At 37.4% G+C, this 12762-nt stretch overlaps 1 protein-coding gene across 2 annotated transcripts; it reads left to right on the top strand.

Moving 5' to 3' along the window:
• Positions 1-6801: 6801 nt before the first annotated feature.
• Positions 6802-12472, top strand: LOC138125939 (protein peste-like). Of its 2 annotated transcripts, none has more exons than XM_069041509.1 (7): positions 6802-6959; positions 7529-7967; positions 10992-11189; positions 11270-11561; positions 11614-11813; positions 11983-12056; positions 12107-12472. In XM_069041509.1, exons 1-7 carry the CDS (start codon positions 6919-6921, stop codon positions 12375-12377), a joined length of 1515 nt encoding a protein of 504 aa, XP_068897610.1. In that variant the 5' UTR covers positions 6802-6918; the 3' UTR covers positions 12378-12472. The 2 variants fall into 2 exon arrangements, with proteins under 2 accessions (XP_068897610.1, XP_068897611.1); XM_069041510.1 differs by lacking the exon at positions 6802-6959 and adding an exon at positions 7328-7467.
• The last annotated feature ends 290 nt before the right edge of the window (positions 12473-12762 follow it).

Here is a 12762-nt window from a genome sequence, read left to right on the forward strand (position 1 = left end):
AAGTATCTTCTGTTCAAGTTAATTGCTGAATTTCCTCCAAGAGGTACTCCTAATTCTGTTCTTTATGATATGGCAAATCTGCGTTCTCTCAATATGAGACGTAATGATAGTTTTCTGATATTTCTATATAAGATCATACACGGCATTATTAATTCTCCCTTCTTGTTATCCCAAATTTATTTCAATGTGCCTCAGGCAAATCTTAGATCTGGTCGTTTTTTTTATGTTCCGCGAGCAATTACTAATATACTGCATCGTTCCCCTCTTTATAGTCTTGGACAATTTAAGAGATTGATTACCTGCATTTCAGAGGTTTAATTGAGCGTTTCCCGTAACGGGTACACAGTCGCTTTTTGAGCTGTTGTATTGTATAACGCTGTTTACTGTTGGTTTTTGTTTGGGTGTACAACCTGTTAACCAACATACCAAATAATAATAATAATAATATTATTATATGTCTGTGTTATATTGTGTGAATTTGGAACAGCTATATCTAAAAGATATGCTTGCTTTTGTTGTTTATTTAAAATAATAATGTCTGGTCTGTTATGCTGAATGTGAATGTCAGTTAAAACTGTGCGATCAAAATATAATTTGTAATTGTCATTTTCTAAACAACTTTCTGGTTGTTAAATAATAATGTATTATTAACCAAGGTTGAGAAGATTATTTTTACAGTTCGAACACCACGATTGAATCCCCAGGGCACCGTGGTGAATATAACGGGTGACTATTAAAATTTTCACTTGGAGTTGACTTTGAACGAGTTTTTATTTTTTCTGTTACTTTAGACACACGCAAGAACGAACGACAAATGTCAGTCAGTACAATTGAAACATAACCAAATTAAGAGAAAAACATTTATTGAAATGTCAAACTTGTCAGTGTCTAAGGTGCAACGGAAAACAAAGAATGATCCATAGCCAACCCTAAGTTTTTGCATTTTTAGCATCTTGTATTTTTATATTCAGAAGAATTGTAAAATGTAGAATTGACATTTACAGATGCTGTCATTTATTATTCCGCGAAAAATCTATCTTTAAACATAAGTTCTTTCAATTAAATTAATTGATTTAAACATCATTTTTAATGCGCAAAATAGCACTACTTAATTACAATATCTCCATCATATTAAATCGTGTTACAAAGATTGTTTGTTTTAAAACCGACGCAAGATTTTGAAAAAAATTATTTATATATTCGCCAGTGACAAACAATGAAAAAAAATATTTACCTTTCACTAGATAAAGATAGGTACAGAAACGGAGTTTACAGGTTTTTATTGAATGACAAAAAAAGTATGCCAAAAGTATATTACCGATGGTAACTTTTTTTTTTCATATTTTTTAAACCAGTTTCGTTGTTCCGTATAGTTTGAAATAAATTACCATCATTGGAATTTCAACTTATATTAGCCGTTCACGATTGTTTTAAACACGCAGAAGGCCAAGATATTTTTTTGTTGGATTGGCGTCATGTCCTGTCATATGACGTTTCGTTTTTAAATATTCGCCTTGTTGTCAATTCCGTCATTAATTTAGTTAGTAGTACCTAATAATTTACCCATTTTAATACATTATGGGCCAGTTTATAGAAAGAGAATTAAATATTTAATTCGAATTAAATTTTAATGTGCGATTAACCCATGAATCCGAAACTTCGATTGGTTCAATCTAATCACGTGTTCAGTTAATCGCGCATTTGATTAAGATCAACTTAATTTCGCTTCTATAAACTGACCCTAGGTGTTCTTAAACGAGAACTGCGCTACAAATATGTATGGATGTTTCATTTCAATGAAAGTTTAACAATATTGTTCTTAATACGTTCACTTATTTAAAAAAATGTAGCAAACTGGCAGCAATGTTCGGTTCAATTATAACCTAAAATAGATTTATTATGACAAATCACAATACTGCCAACTAAAATGTCAGATTTTCATAGATAGTCCGAATTTGAAACAATAATGAACGGTATATAAAGGGTGTTTTTTTAAATTTGGCGTCGAAGTAGGTATTGGAGAGTCGATTGAGATCGCACCACTCGTGTAAAAGCGTAAGATTTAAACAGCTAATCCGTGATCAGTAACCTGTATAGTGCGTTCACAATCGACAGTTCAACGCCTACTTCGACGCCAAATTAAAAAAAAACAACCGTTACAGTGTTCTCTGCTGTGACCGGTTTTGCCACGCCACTGGAATATTTTGTTCGCGCAGAGTTCCAGCCAAGATTTCAACGCCTTCTTTGATCTAATAGTTGTTCCTTCTTTGATCTAAATAGTTGTTGGTTGTACGGTTGGCTTCAAAAAAAACGGGAACTGTCAGAAAAAGTTCTGTCAGATTTTATTAAATTTTTATAGTTTGAAACGGCCTTTTAGAATTTAGGTTAAAAAACTGCACTTATGGGTCAGAAATACTACTGTCAAACAGACACAAATTGACATAAATTGACAAATTAAATTTTCACATCACATTAGGTCAAATTTCATTTCCCGTTTTTTTTTGAAGCCAACTGTACGGTATACTTTTGTAGATTTAGATACGTTTTTCTTTGCTGCTTTCAGGAAAAGCTACACAATTAATTGTGGCAAAAATAAAGATGAAGTTGAGGCAAGATCTTCGAAATGAAATGAGCAACAAATAAGTGGCGTTTGATTTTCTGCCATTTGTGTCCGTGAAACCGGCGGGTTGTTGACTCCTCCTTTATTATCAAATGTTAAGCGAAGGGTTATCAGATGTACCAAGCAAACTGTAAATTTAGTTACGTTTGTTCCAAGAAACCGCTCAAAACTAATTCTTACGAAAATAATTACTTCTCGTCTTATCAGCGCAATTGTACTAGTTTTAGCGGTATTAAGCGGAGATCCGCTCTCTCTCGGTTCCCCATTATTTTTTACACGACGTAAGTTATTTCTACCGATTTAAATCAAAAATTTATAGAACACAAAAACTCTTTCTCAATAACGGTTGTCATCATAAATCAGAAATCACTATCACGCGCACGTACGTCTGTATTGATAAAAACGTAATAAATGCAGTAAATACACAAATCTTCGGTGAGAGTTCATCCGATACTAGTACAAAATCCTTTTGATAGTTACACTCGACGGTGAAGGCTGACGAAAGTAGCCTTCTTCACAGAAAATAATCTTGTTTGGGACGAGAACTCGAAGGAGGTTCGATATACGACAAGTTGATGTGTTTTTTTCAACATCCACTGAATATTTTACATAACCAATATTCATTACGAAAGCAAAACGTGATCGATTCCTTGTTGTGACACATCGATATAATGTGCAGGACAGCATATCCATTTCAATTATGGAGAGTTAATGGCATGAAAGGATCAGGACACGTTGCTTATGGTATTGGATAAATGTTCCCTGAAGAACAACCGACATATATTTTAATTGTCAATATTCCACATTACAAAAATAAATAGTAATCAAACTTCATAATTGAAAAAAAAAATGCCACACTTCATTTTTCGACTGTAATTACACGAGAGGTCTTTTTTTGTCCGGATAAAATTGAATTTTTTTACGATAATTTGGTTGCTTGGTAAATTGACGACACAAACCACCCGATAAAAAAACGAGTCCGAAGGACGAGTTTTTTTATCTGGTGGTTTGTGGAGTCAATTTACCAAAAAGAAACCAAATTAGAGTTTAAAAAATGAAATTTTATCCTGGACGAAAAAAACCTCGAGCGTAATTCGATGAGATAATTTAATGAATAATGATAGGTAGGTAATTATGAAAAATTGAATTCGCCATTTTGCACGTCAATTTATTACAAGCTGTGTCAATGTTTTATGATTGTTGGTTCGTTATCATAACAACAAACAATAATCAGGTTCGAAAAAGTTTGCCATGGAAGTTTAAGCACATTTTATCCAGATGCAAAGTTAGGGCTAACTTTATCCGATGTCAAAGTGACAAATGCATCGCGGCTTATGGGATTTTTTATACATGAATTAAATTATCAAATTTAAATCAAGTTATTTACTATCAAGATTGTTCTTGTCCTTTATTTTGACGGGATAATATTATTTTCCGACGTAAATGCCGGTTATGAGGCCATCTCAAAGCAGATCAAGTTAGAAGGAATTTCATTAAGAATATTGAACATCTAAGAGAATATGAGAGATGAAGTTAGCAGCAAATAAGATCATTAAAACAAGCACACCTCTCCTGTGTCGTACAGAAAATACTGTAGCCCACTCTGCTACAGACAAATTACATTTGACAGATGTTGTTAAAATATGACCTTCCCACCGATCAACAAAACTGCATCGATGATTCCCATCTTTTGTTCGATGGAAATCTGATCCTGCACCACTGCACACGCTGCTGATCTGCATAAGCACGACACACTCGCTTTGAAGCCCTAAACGAAACAAACCGAATAATCATTTGGAATTGGTTAAGAATCTTCCGCTTTCGTCCCTTTTGAACTTTCATTCCAACTTTATTGTCAATTGCTGATGCAAGAAGAATCCCATTATTATGTCTCATCGCAAGACATCACCCATTTGGCACAGATGAAATGCCTTTGTTGAGATTCAGTTTGCTAACCCCAAAAACTCGTCTCCGAGTCCGTGCAGATTGAACTTTTTCATAATTTCCATAACTTTCCATAACAAAAATTACTCCGTCGAATTTTCAGTTGCAAGTGAAAATTCTCCGTCAACATCCGACTTTGCTTTCAACTTGATTTATTTCTGTTCGATCTGCACAATAAAGACTTACATACTTCGGTTTTGAAAGACTGTCACAAGTAAAGATTTAAAACCATCAGTCACGTTGTTTTTTTTTAATTTTTTATTTCATCCTGTGTCAAATTTCAATACTTTACGTCATCAGTTTGAATCCGGGAAAACGCAAAAAACGGCCGGACGCCGGTTAAGTGTTGCTATTGGAAACACAAAAGTAACAATCGCAATAACAATTATTCAGGTTTAAGAAATGTTTTATTCAAAACTACATCTAAATGCAAATTAACAATTTAACTAGGTATTTGGGCCACAAAGAAGATGCACTTACTTTCTCAGACTAAAAACGTTAGTTCACAAATAAAATAATACAACCATTTAAACCAAATCTAAAAAATAGGCCAGCCAGCATAACCACTTCCGTAATTTTCTTCACATTATTTTCTGATTTCCATTTACAAAAATGGCTGAATTGTTTTTCATACCTTTCATCAGACTGGCTAGGTATTAATTCAGCACAGGCTTCTGCAGATTTTCTTACAATTTCTGGAGGATTTGTTTTAGAAGTCATTTTGACGCACAAAATTATTTCAACAAAATAAACAATTGCCAAACAGCCGTTGCTAATCATGTTCCAAAAATGTGACTAGATTTGGAGCTTTTGTTGAATTATTTTGAAATTAATTTTCAATGTTTCTTTCAAACGAAATTTGAGGCAGGATGAAATAAAATACATAACGACATTCGTCCGTGAACTCTTTTTACAGTACTCGTTTCGAGTTTCAAGACTCGGCTCCTTCGTCGCCTCGTCCTTAAACGTCTAACTCGTACTGTAAACTATGAGTTCCCGGACTTATAACGTTAATTACTATATCAGTTGAACCGCTCGGAATGAATTTTCATTTTTATTGTGAAAATTTCGTGGCTTTTGCACAATTTAATTTTTATTTGACGTCACGACACTGATAACTTTTGACTCCTGAATTACGAAATTTCTGTCGATTCACGAACAGTACTTTGACCTAAACCAAAAAAAGAAGTTCACTTTCTTTTTCCATCCAGGCCTCATTCAGCAACAATTTCTGATCCATAGACAGAAAACGAAAATTTTGCACTACCTTATCTCAAAGATGACGCGTGCACGCAGCTTGCAGCCCTGTCGATGAATTTCGTCGACAACTTTTGTCAACAACGCAATGAATAAAGAAATCGTTATAATAATGATTACGGTTTGTTCTCTTTGTTTATGGCCGTTAAATTGCAATCAGCCACCTGAGGCGAAACATTTTTGTTTATACAACGATTACGAGTAGTCGGAATGATAAACCATTTGTAAATATTAATAAAATGATATGCTCGAAACAAATATTTTTACGTCAAAAAAACAAAAACACATACATAATGTAAAGTCATCGTGAATTTTTTAAAAAAATTCAAACTGGGTCGACTTTGCGCGCTAAAAAATTTACAACCCGTGTTGAATATATTACTTGCAGGATATTTTTGCCGAATTCCCGAAACGTGAAATTTTTATTAGAACACCTGTTTGCTCTTACCAACGTCGATGTGTTTTATCTACTCTTAGGTCGCTTAAGTACGACATCAAATAACAAAATGTCGTAAAATTTACTCTTACATTTTTAATATGTTAAAAGCTTTCCTATTTATCGTATTTCTTTTACAAATCGCCGCAACGATCGCACCGAAGAAATCTTTAAAAACCTGCTTTTTCCTTGTCAGTCGCTCATGAAAATTTAATTTCAATAACAAAATGACTCGAAATCGTCACTTTTCGAATTCCTTCAGGTTTATATTTTTTTGTTTGCGATTGCTAAAACTATTTCTACTAATAGCTCGTTTTTTGACACCACCTTTGACTGGTGGTGAAATTATAAGTTTCTGCACAGAGCATCTACTTGTTTTTTTTTTTGTAGTCGGCAAATTATCGTTGCCACCTCTTCACAATGGCAGTTCTAAAGTGGCCAAACATTTAATTAAGATGTTACGCGTACATTGCTGCTTATGTATATATGTACAAGGCAGTCACTAAAGGTCATACGATAAATGATAAGGCTCTTAAAGTCTATTCGTCCAATAGATAAATTCTCTTATTCAAACATAACTGTATGAAATTATTCTACTATTAGTGCTATTTCCTGTGTGCAGACCTTTTGTGCTCCTTAATGAAAGCAACGAGTCCTGTCCATGACGTTCGACTGCACGGACAACAATGCTGTGATACACAAGTAAGTACACCTATTGTCACATTCTATTAATTATTTATCAAAACAAAAACGCTATTCGGGGTCGTCAAATCGTGTCAAAAGTCAACCTGGTTTTTTCCCGTACACATTCGGACTGCGCCGTTTTATATTTGTCATACCGGATTCGAAAAAAAAACAATATGAATGTGCGCGACACGTGGTTGTTTTATCTCGTCTTCAGAAAATCGTAAGTACGGACAGGTGCTTGGCTAGACGACCAAGATTAAATAAAAATTTGACACTTTGTTGCGACATCCAAATCGGAAATTTTATCTGACCCGTGATAAAAAATTGTCGCCGAATCAAAATTTCTGACATTTAACCCTCTCGCTGCGAGTAAAACAGCTCGACGTAAACTTCCACTATTTCACATCTGTTGACAACCAGTCATTGATAAAGAGTTTTTCGTTGTTCGAATAACCATGACGGTTCATGAGGTCGGTCGTGTTTCGCAAAACCAGTAACTTTCCCGATCGATCGATTGCACAAGGTCTTCACGTTCCTTACTCATGCACCACGCTCGAAAACTGACAGCAGATTTTCACCCGCAGGAATGAAAAAATGAAGAGGAGATGTCGATCCTGCTGCAACGTCTGCCTCCTGCTTTTGGGAATAGCACTAATCAGTCTAGGTCTGACGATATTCGTATACTTCGAAGCTCTCTACGACTATGTGATAAGCAGTGCCATGACGTTCACCCCCAAAACGGAACCCTTCAGAGTGTGGAGGGTGAACGATCCGCCCCTCGTCATGGACATATACCTGTTCAACTGGACGAACCCTCAAGACTTGCTGGTTAAAGGGGTCAAACCGCGATTCGAAGAGATTGGCCCTTACAAATTCAAGGAAGTCAAAGAGAAGGTCAACATCACGTGGCACGACAACAACCACACCATCAGCTACAGACACAAGAAATCCTACTATTTCGATGCGGAAAATAGTGTTAGAAATCTGAGCGATGTCATCACGACAATCAACGTGGTGCCGTTGGTGAGTCAAAAATTTTGGTCCCTTCTCACTTCACACCTTCTATTTTCAAGACCGTTATCTTCAGTTGTTCCGTTTCGGCCTTCCGCACACGATAAAAAAATCAAGGCTCATAATTTTGATTAGTTCTAAAATTAATCACCACTCAATTGCTATTTGTTTTGTCTGAAAAACAACAGTTCGGCGTCTTCCACGTTTTCATTTTGTTCGCCACACAAAGACAAATATTTCAGTTTGGACCGATTGGACCGGTGTGTATTTAGGAACCGTGTCCATATTGACGGATCCATTTATGCAGAAAACAGTTCCACGTTTGTTTTTCTTAGACATGTGACATTTCCATTACTGCAGTCTATTCTCGTGGAAATCTAATTGCCAGGGTGATTTGTCGCCCGCTTCGGATGTCTCTATGCGTTCGAGTTGCAAAATTAACAAGATCAGGATTAATGTCATTAAATTAACGATGCGCGCATCCCGACGTAATTTATGGTCCGTAACGACAACTGCATTTCAAGCCTCGAAAAAAAATCACAATTACAACAATGTGGATAATTAAAGTTTTCAATCTGGCAGGGATTATAATTGTTAAAAATTACAGTATGTATCACATTGATTGACACCCAAAAATCATACGAGCTGATGGAGAGGATAAACAACACGATTACGAAATTTAATCGATCAAATCAGATCTAATTCCGTCATAAAAATGTTTTCCATTAGACTAAAAAAAAAAGAAAATCTCGCACACTTGAAACAAATTAAACGTGGGTGTATAAACGCTCGCGAATTAAGAACTAGGACAGCGAAGAAATGAACCAGACCATCTCCATCACCATCATTCCTTAATGCAGCCTTATTAATTTTAATTTTTAATAATTTAATCAAAAACCAGACGAACTCAAACCGCTTCCATCCCCATTTTCATATTTACAAAGTTTCATCGTGTCCTCAAAAAGTGTAATTTATTTTCACGTCACCGTCTCGTCCATATACCTGGAACCGTAATTATGGTTATGGGAAATAAAGTTTGACAACTTTACCGTGATGGACTAAACGACCAAGAGAAATCGATGCTCGGGGGGAAGTTTCGACGATAAAAAATAACATCGAACCATATAAATTAGGGGTGGAATAAAAAATGCTCCGGTTTACGTTTTCCGGACGGGATAAAATGTAGAAAATTACCACGCCACAATTCGGATGCTGCGAGATCATCCGATCAACCGACGCGATTCCCCCGAAGCCGAAAACCTCCAACAGGAATTGCGATTTACAATTGTCAGACTCGTGAGGTTATTTATCGTTTCTCCCGATTTTACTCGGCTTTCCGTCTTTTTTTTTTAATCAAACAACCACGTTAAATCTGTAACTAATTAGATGGCGGAATTAGAGAGCCTACTTATGGGCGACTGATTTAATCATCACTGGTCACTTTTGAAGGACTCATCTGGAATTGAACAACTCGGCGAACAACATCAATGGCGAGTAAGCCGATAACGAATCCATTAAAATATTAAACTTCAACCCCAATTCTGTTCCATTGATAATTCTGGTTAAAGTCGGCGGAATTCAACTCTCTCCAACTTAATTTACTTCCCGGAGAATTTATCCTCGTTATCTAGATGTTTCTTGATTCTTCGTCGTTCCTAACAATTTGCGAGGACAAGGTCTGACCTAATTACATTAAAATCGATTGAAACGGATGATGGTTTATCATAATTTAACACTCAGCACCGCAAATTTCATCTTTCTTTCCCATTTTTATCGCTCGACGACACAACCATCAACGCGATGATCTTTTCCGGTCATTTGACAGACAAACGGCGTTCTTCTCGAACATCTCTACATCCGAAAATTATTAATTTTAACAACAAAACGCTATTAACAATAATAATCAAAATCACTGCCAAGTGACGACTTGATTCTCTAAATTTCTCATTCAGTTTTATTGTTGGTGGCGACGAGCCATAAAAGAATGGCGAAAATAATAAATGATTGTCCCATTGCAGTTGGCGTTGAAAACCCACACAAATTTTGAATGTGCCGCCCGCCTCGCAACGTTACACAAACTAAAGTGTGGCCGCTGAACAGATGGAGTAATAAAACCGCCCCCTAGTGCCCGCGTATTTTAAACAGCAGCTTCCAATTGGCTTATTCAAAACGTGCGCATATTTTTGAAAACCTGATGTACATCCACAAAAATTACTTGACGGCATTTCATTAATTTTAACCTCGCTTTGGCAGTTTCACCACATATTCATGTTTGGAGAAGATGTGCATGTCAATGAATGCAACATTTTTCTCAATCTATCAACTATATCCTATTCTCATGAGAATGACAAATGGCAAAGAACCTGCCTCATGTGAAACAGACTTCGGCGTATATCGTTCTCCGCAACTAACGCCACATCCCTTTTTTTTATTACTCCATCTGTTCACTGACCACACTTTAGTAGACAGATTTCCACTACCGCCGGTAGCGTCACCTATCCGCAATACTAGTCTCACTCATGTTATGAGGCTTGCGGCACATTCAACTACGTCACCAACGCCTACTGCGATGGGACAACCATTTATAATGACCCTGTACTTGCACCAGACAAGCTGAAAAACTATTAGTCGAAAGTTTAATAATGCCAGTCAAGTTCAGCACAGCGTTTCAATTTTCGAACGACCGGAAGTAATTTATTTAAGATTCTTTGGTCGAAAACCGCCACAAACTACTTGGCGAACTTCTGTTCAGACAGGGCAAAGATTGATTTTTGCCAGGGGACTAATAAATTTTGAAATAACTTAACGTGCAACCCTGTTGCTTTGGGGTTAACTCTGCATTTAATTTGCTAAACTAATTTAAAACTTTCACGTTCGATTCGATTGAAAACAATATCAAACCTGTTTAGAATCGACGTGACAATTAACGTAAACTTCTTGAAAAAAATATTGTGCTACGATGAAACTTTATCGGTTTTGCCTTCGCGTATTTGAAAAGATACGATGTTAGAAAATAAAGTCTCGTTTCTTTTTCAGACAATAGCTTACAAAGCTCGCCATTTCGGTTACATCTCAAAACGGACAATATCTTACTCTTTATCCACTTTATCCAGTTTATACGTGACAAAAACTGCCGGACAGATCCTCTTCGACGGTTACGAGGAGAGCATCCTGAGCATACTGAGCAGCGTCCCGCTGACCGGAGTCACCGACAAATTCGGACTCTTTTACGGGGTGAGTTGATAAAGTAAGTTGCGAAACTTCACCGACCCAGTCCGCCCGAAAACAAAACTAATTTTTTGGCAACTTTTCAGAAAAACGGTTCCGTAGGTACCGACGGCACCTTCAGCATGTGGACCCTCGTCGACGACAAATTCGGCAAGATAATCACTTGGAATTACAAGAACGAATCCAGCTACTACGAGGGCGAGTGCAACGCCGTCCGGGGTTCCGCCGGAGAATTCTACCCCATCAACCGGAAACGCGACCACATCGAATTCTTCTCATCCGAATTGTGCAAATTCGCCAAACTCGAATACGAAAAAGACGTGGAAATTAAAGGGGTGCTCGGCTACAAATACACCGGGAAAAACATCTTCGACAACGGTAAGCTCCCCCCGCCTACGCACGCGACAAATCTCTTATCATATTTAACCAGGAACCCTCCGACCCGAAAACAAATGCTACTGCGTGGGCGAGTGTCACCCGTCGGGGGTGTTCAACGTGTCCTCGTGCAGGCTGGACTCGCCGACGTTCCTCTCGATGCCTCATTTTTACAACGCCGACCCTTATTATATCGACGCGATCGAAGGGGTCTCGCCCCAGGACAAGCACGAATTTTACATCACGCTGGAACCGGTGAGTGGCCAAAAATATTCAGACAACTTTCACTTCGACGATCGAGAAACTTTCGGACAAAAGCTCCAAGTTCTTTAATCTGGAAAGTTCTCGAACGTAATTTATTCGGGGAGACACCGTGCTCCCGGCTCCGACTCCATCAGCTGTGAAATGTCGGTTAATTTTGCAGAAATCGGGGATAGTCATCGACATCGGGGCCAAGATGCAAGTCAACGTCCTGCTCCAGCCCATCGAATACATTACGTAAGTTCACGGAAAAGCGTTCCCCTCGATTTTACAAGGACACGTTTCAGGATGTACGAAGACGTCCCCAAAATTTTCTTCCCTCTGTTTTACTTCGACCAAAATCTTCCCGCCACCGACGAGCTGGCATCGCTCCTAGTTAGAATACAAAGTCTTCCCGAAGTTAGCAACATTGCCGTGCTGATATTAGTCACTTTGGGGTTAGCCTCATTCGTCTGGATTTTCGTCAACATGTACTGTTGGTCGAGGAGGGGGATTCAAACCGAATGTAAAATACCTCAGAACAGTAATATTGTCGAAGAAATTCCGCTTCATTGTTGAAACCTGACCTTTATGTTTAGTGCACTTTTACGGTGCATCACGATAATTATTACTGTTATTGTAATTTTATTTATATTAAAGACGTTAAAAACAAATTGACGTTAAATTTATTACGACGCTAAACGCTGAAAACCGAACGATTATTACAACGTTGCGTAAAACATTCAGAATGTAATCGTTAAACTCTACGGTCGGGAGTTATTGGCACTTTAAATGAACTGCAACGCGATTCTCAACCCTCCAGGGATGGATCTCGATGCGCCCCCCCGATACTACTGTTCCACATTACTGTCGTCGACGTCCCTGACACACTTGACGTTACTCTTCCGTGCATTTGACAGCTGACAACGTCAAATTCGTCACTGGGCTTGTTGACAGTGATTAC

Source organism: Tenebrio molitor, chromosome 3 (assembly GCF_963966145.1).
Source record: "Tenebrio molitor chromosome 3, icTenMoli1.1, whole genome shotgun sequence".
Taxonomy (NCBI): domain Eukaryota; kingdom Metazoa; phylum Arthropoda; class Insecta; order Coleoptera; family Tenebrionidae; genus Tenebrio; species Tenebrio molitor.

Excerpts from the sequence above, each read along its gene's own strand:
- LOC138125939 (XM_069041509.1), top strand. The coding sequence starts at position 6,919 with ATGACGTTCGACTGCACGGACAACAATGCTGTGATACACAA. Across the intron at positions 7,968-10,991 it reads CAATCAACGTGGTGCCGTTG|ACAATAGCTTACAAAGCTCG; the intron begins GTGAGTCAAAAA and ends TTTCTTTTTCAG. Across the intron at positions 11,190-11,269 it reads AATTCGGACTCTTTTACGGG|AAAAACGGTTCCGTAGGTAC; the intron begins GTGAGTTGATAA and ends GCAACTTTTCAG.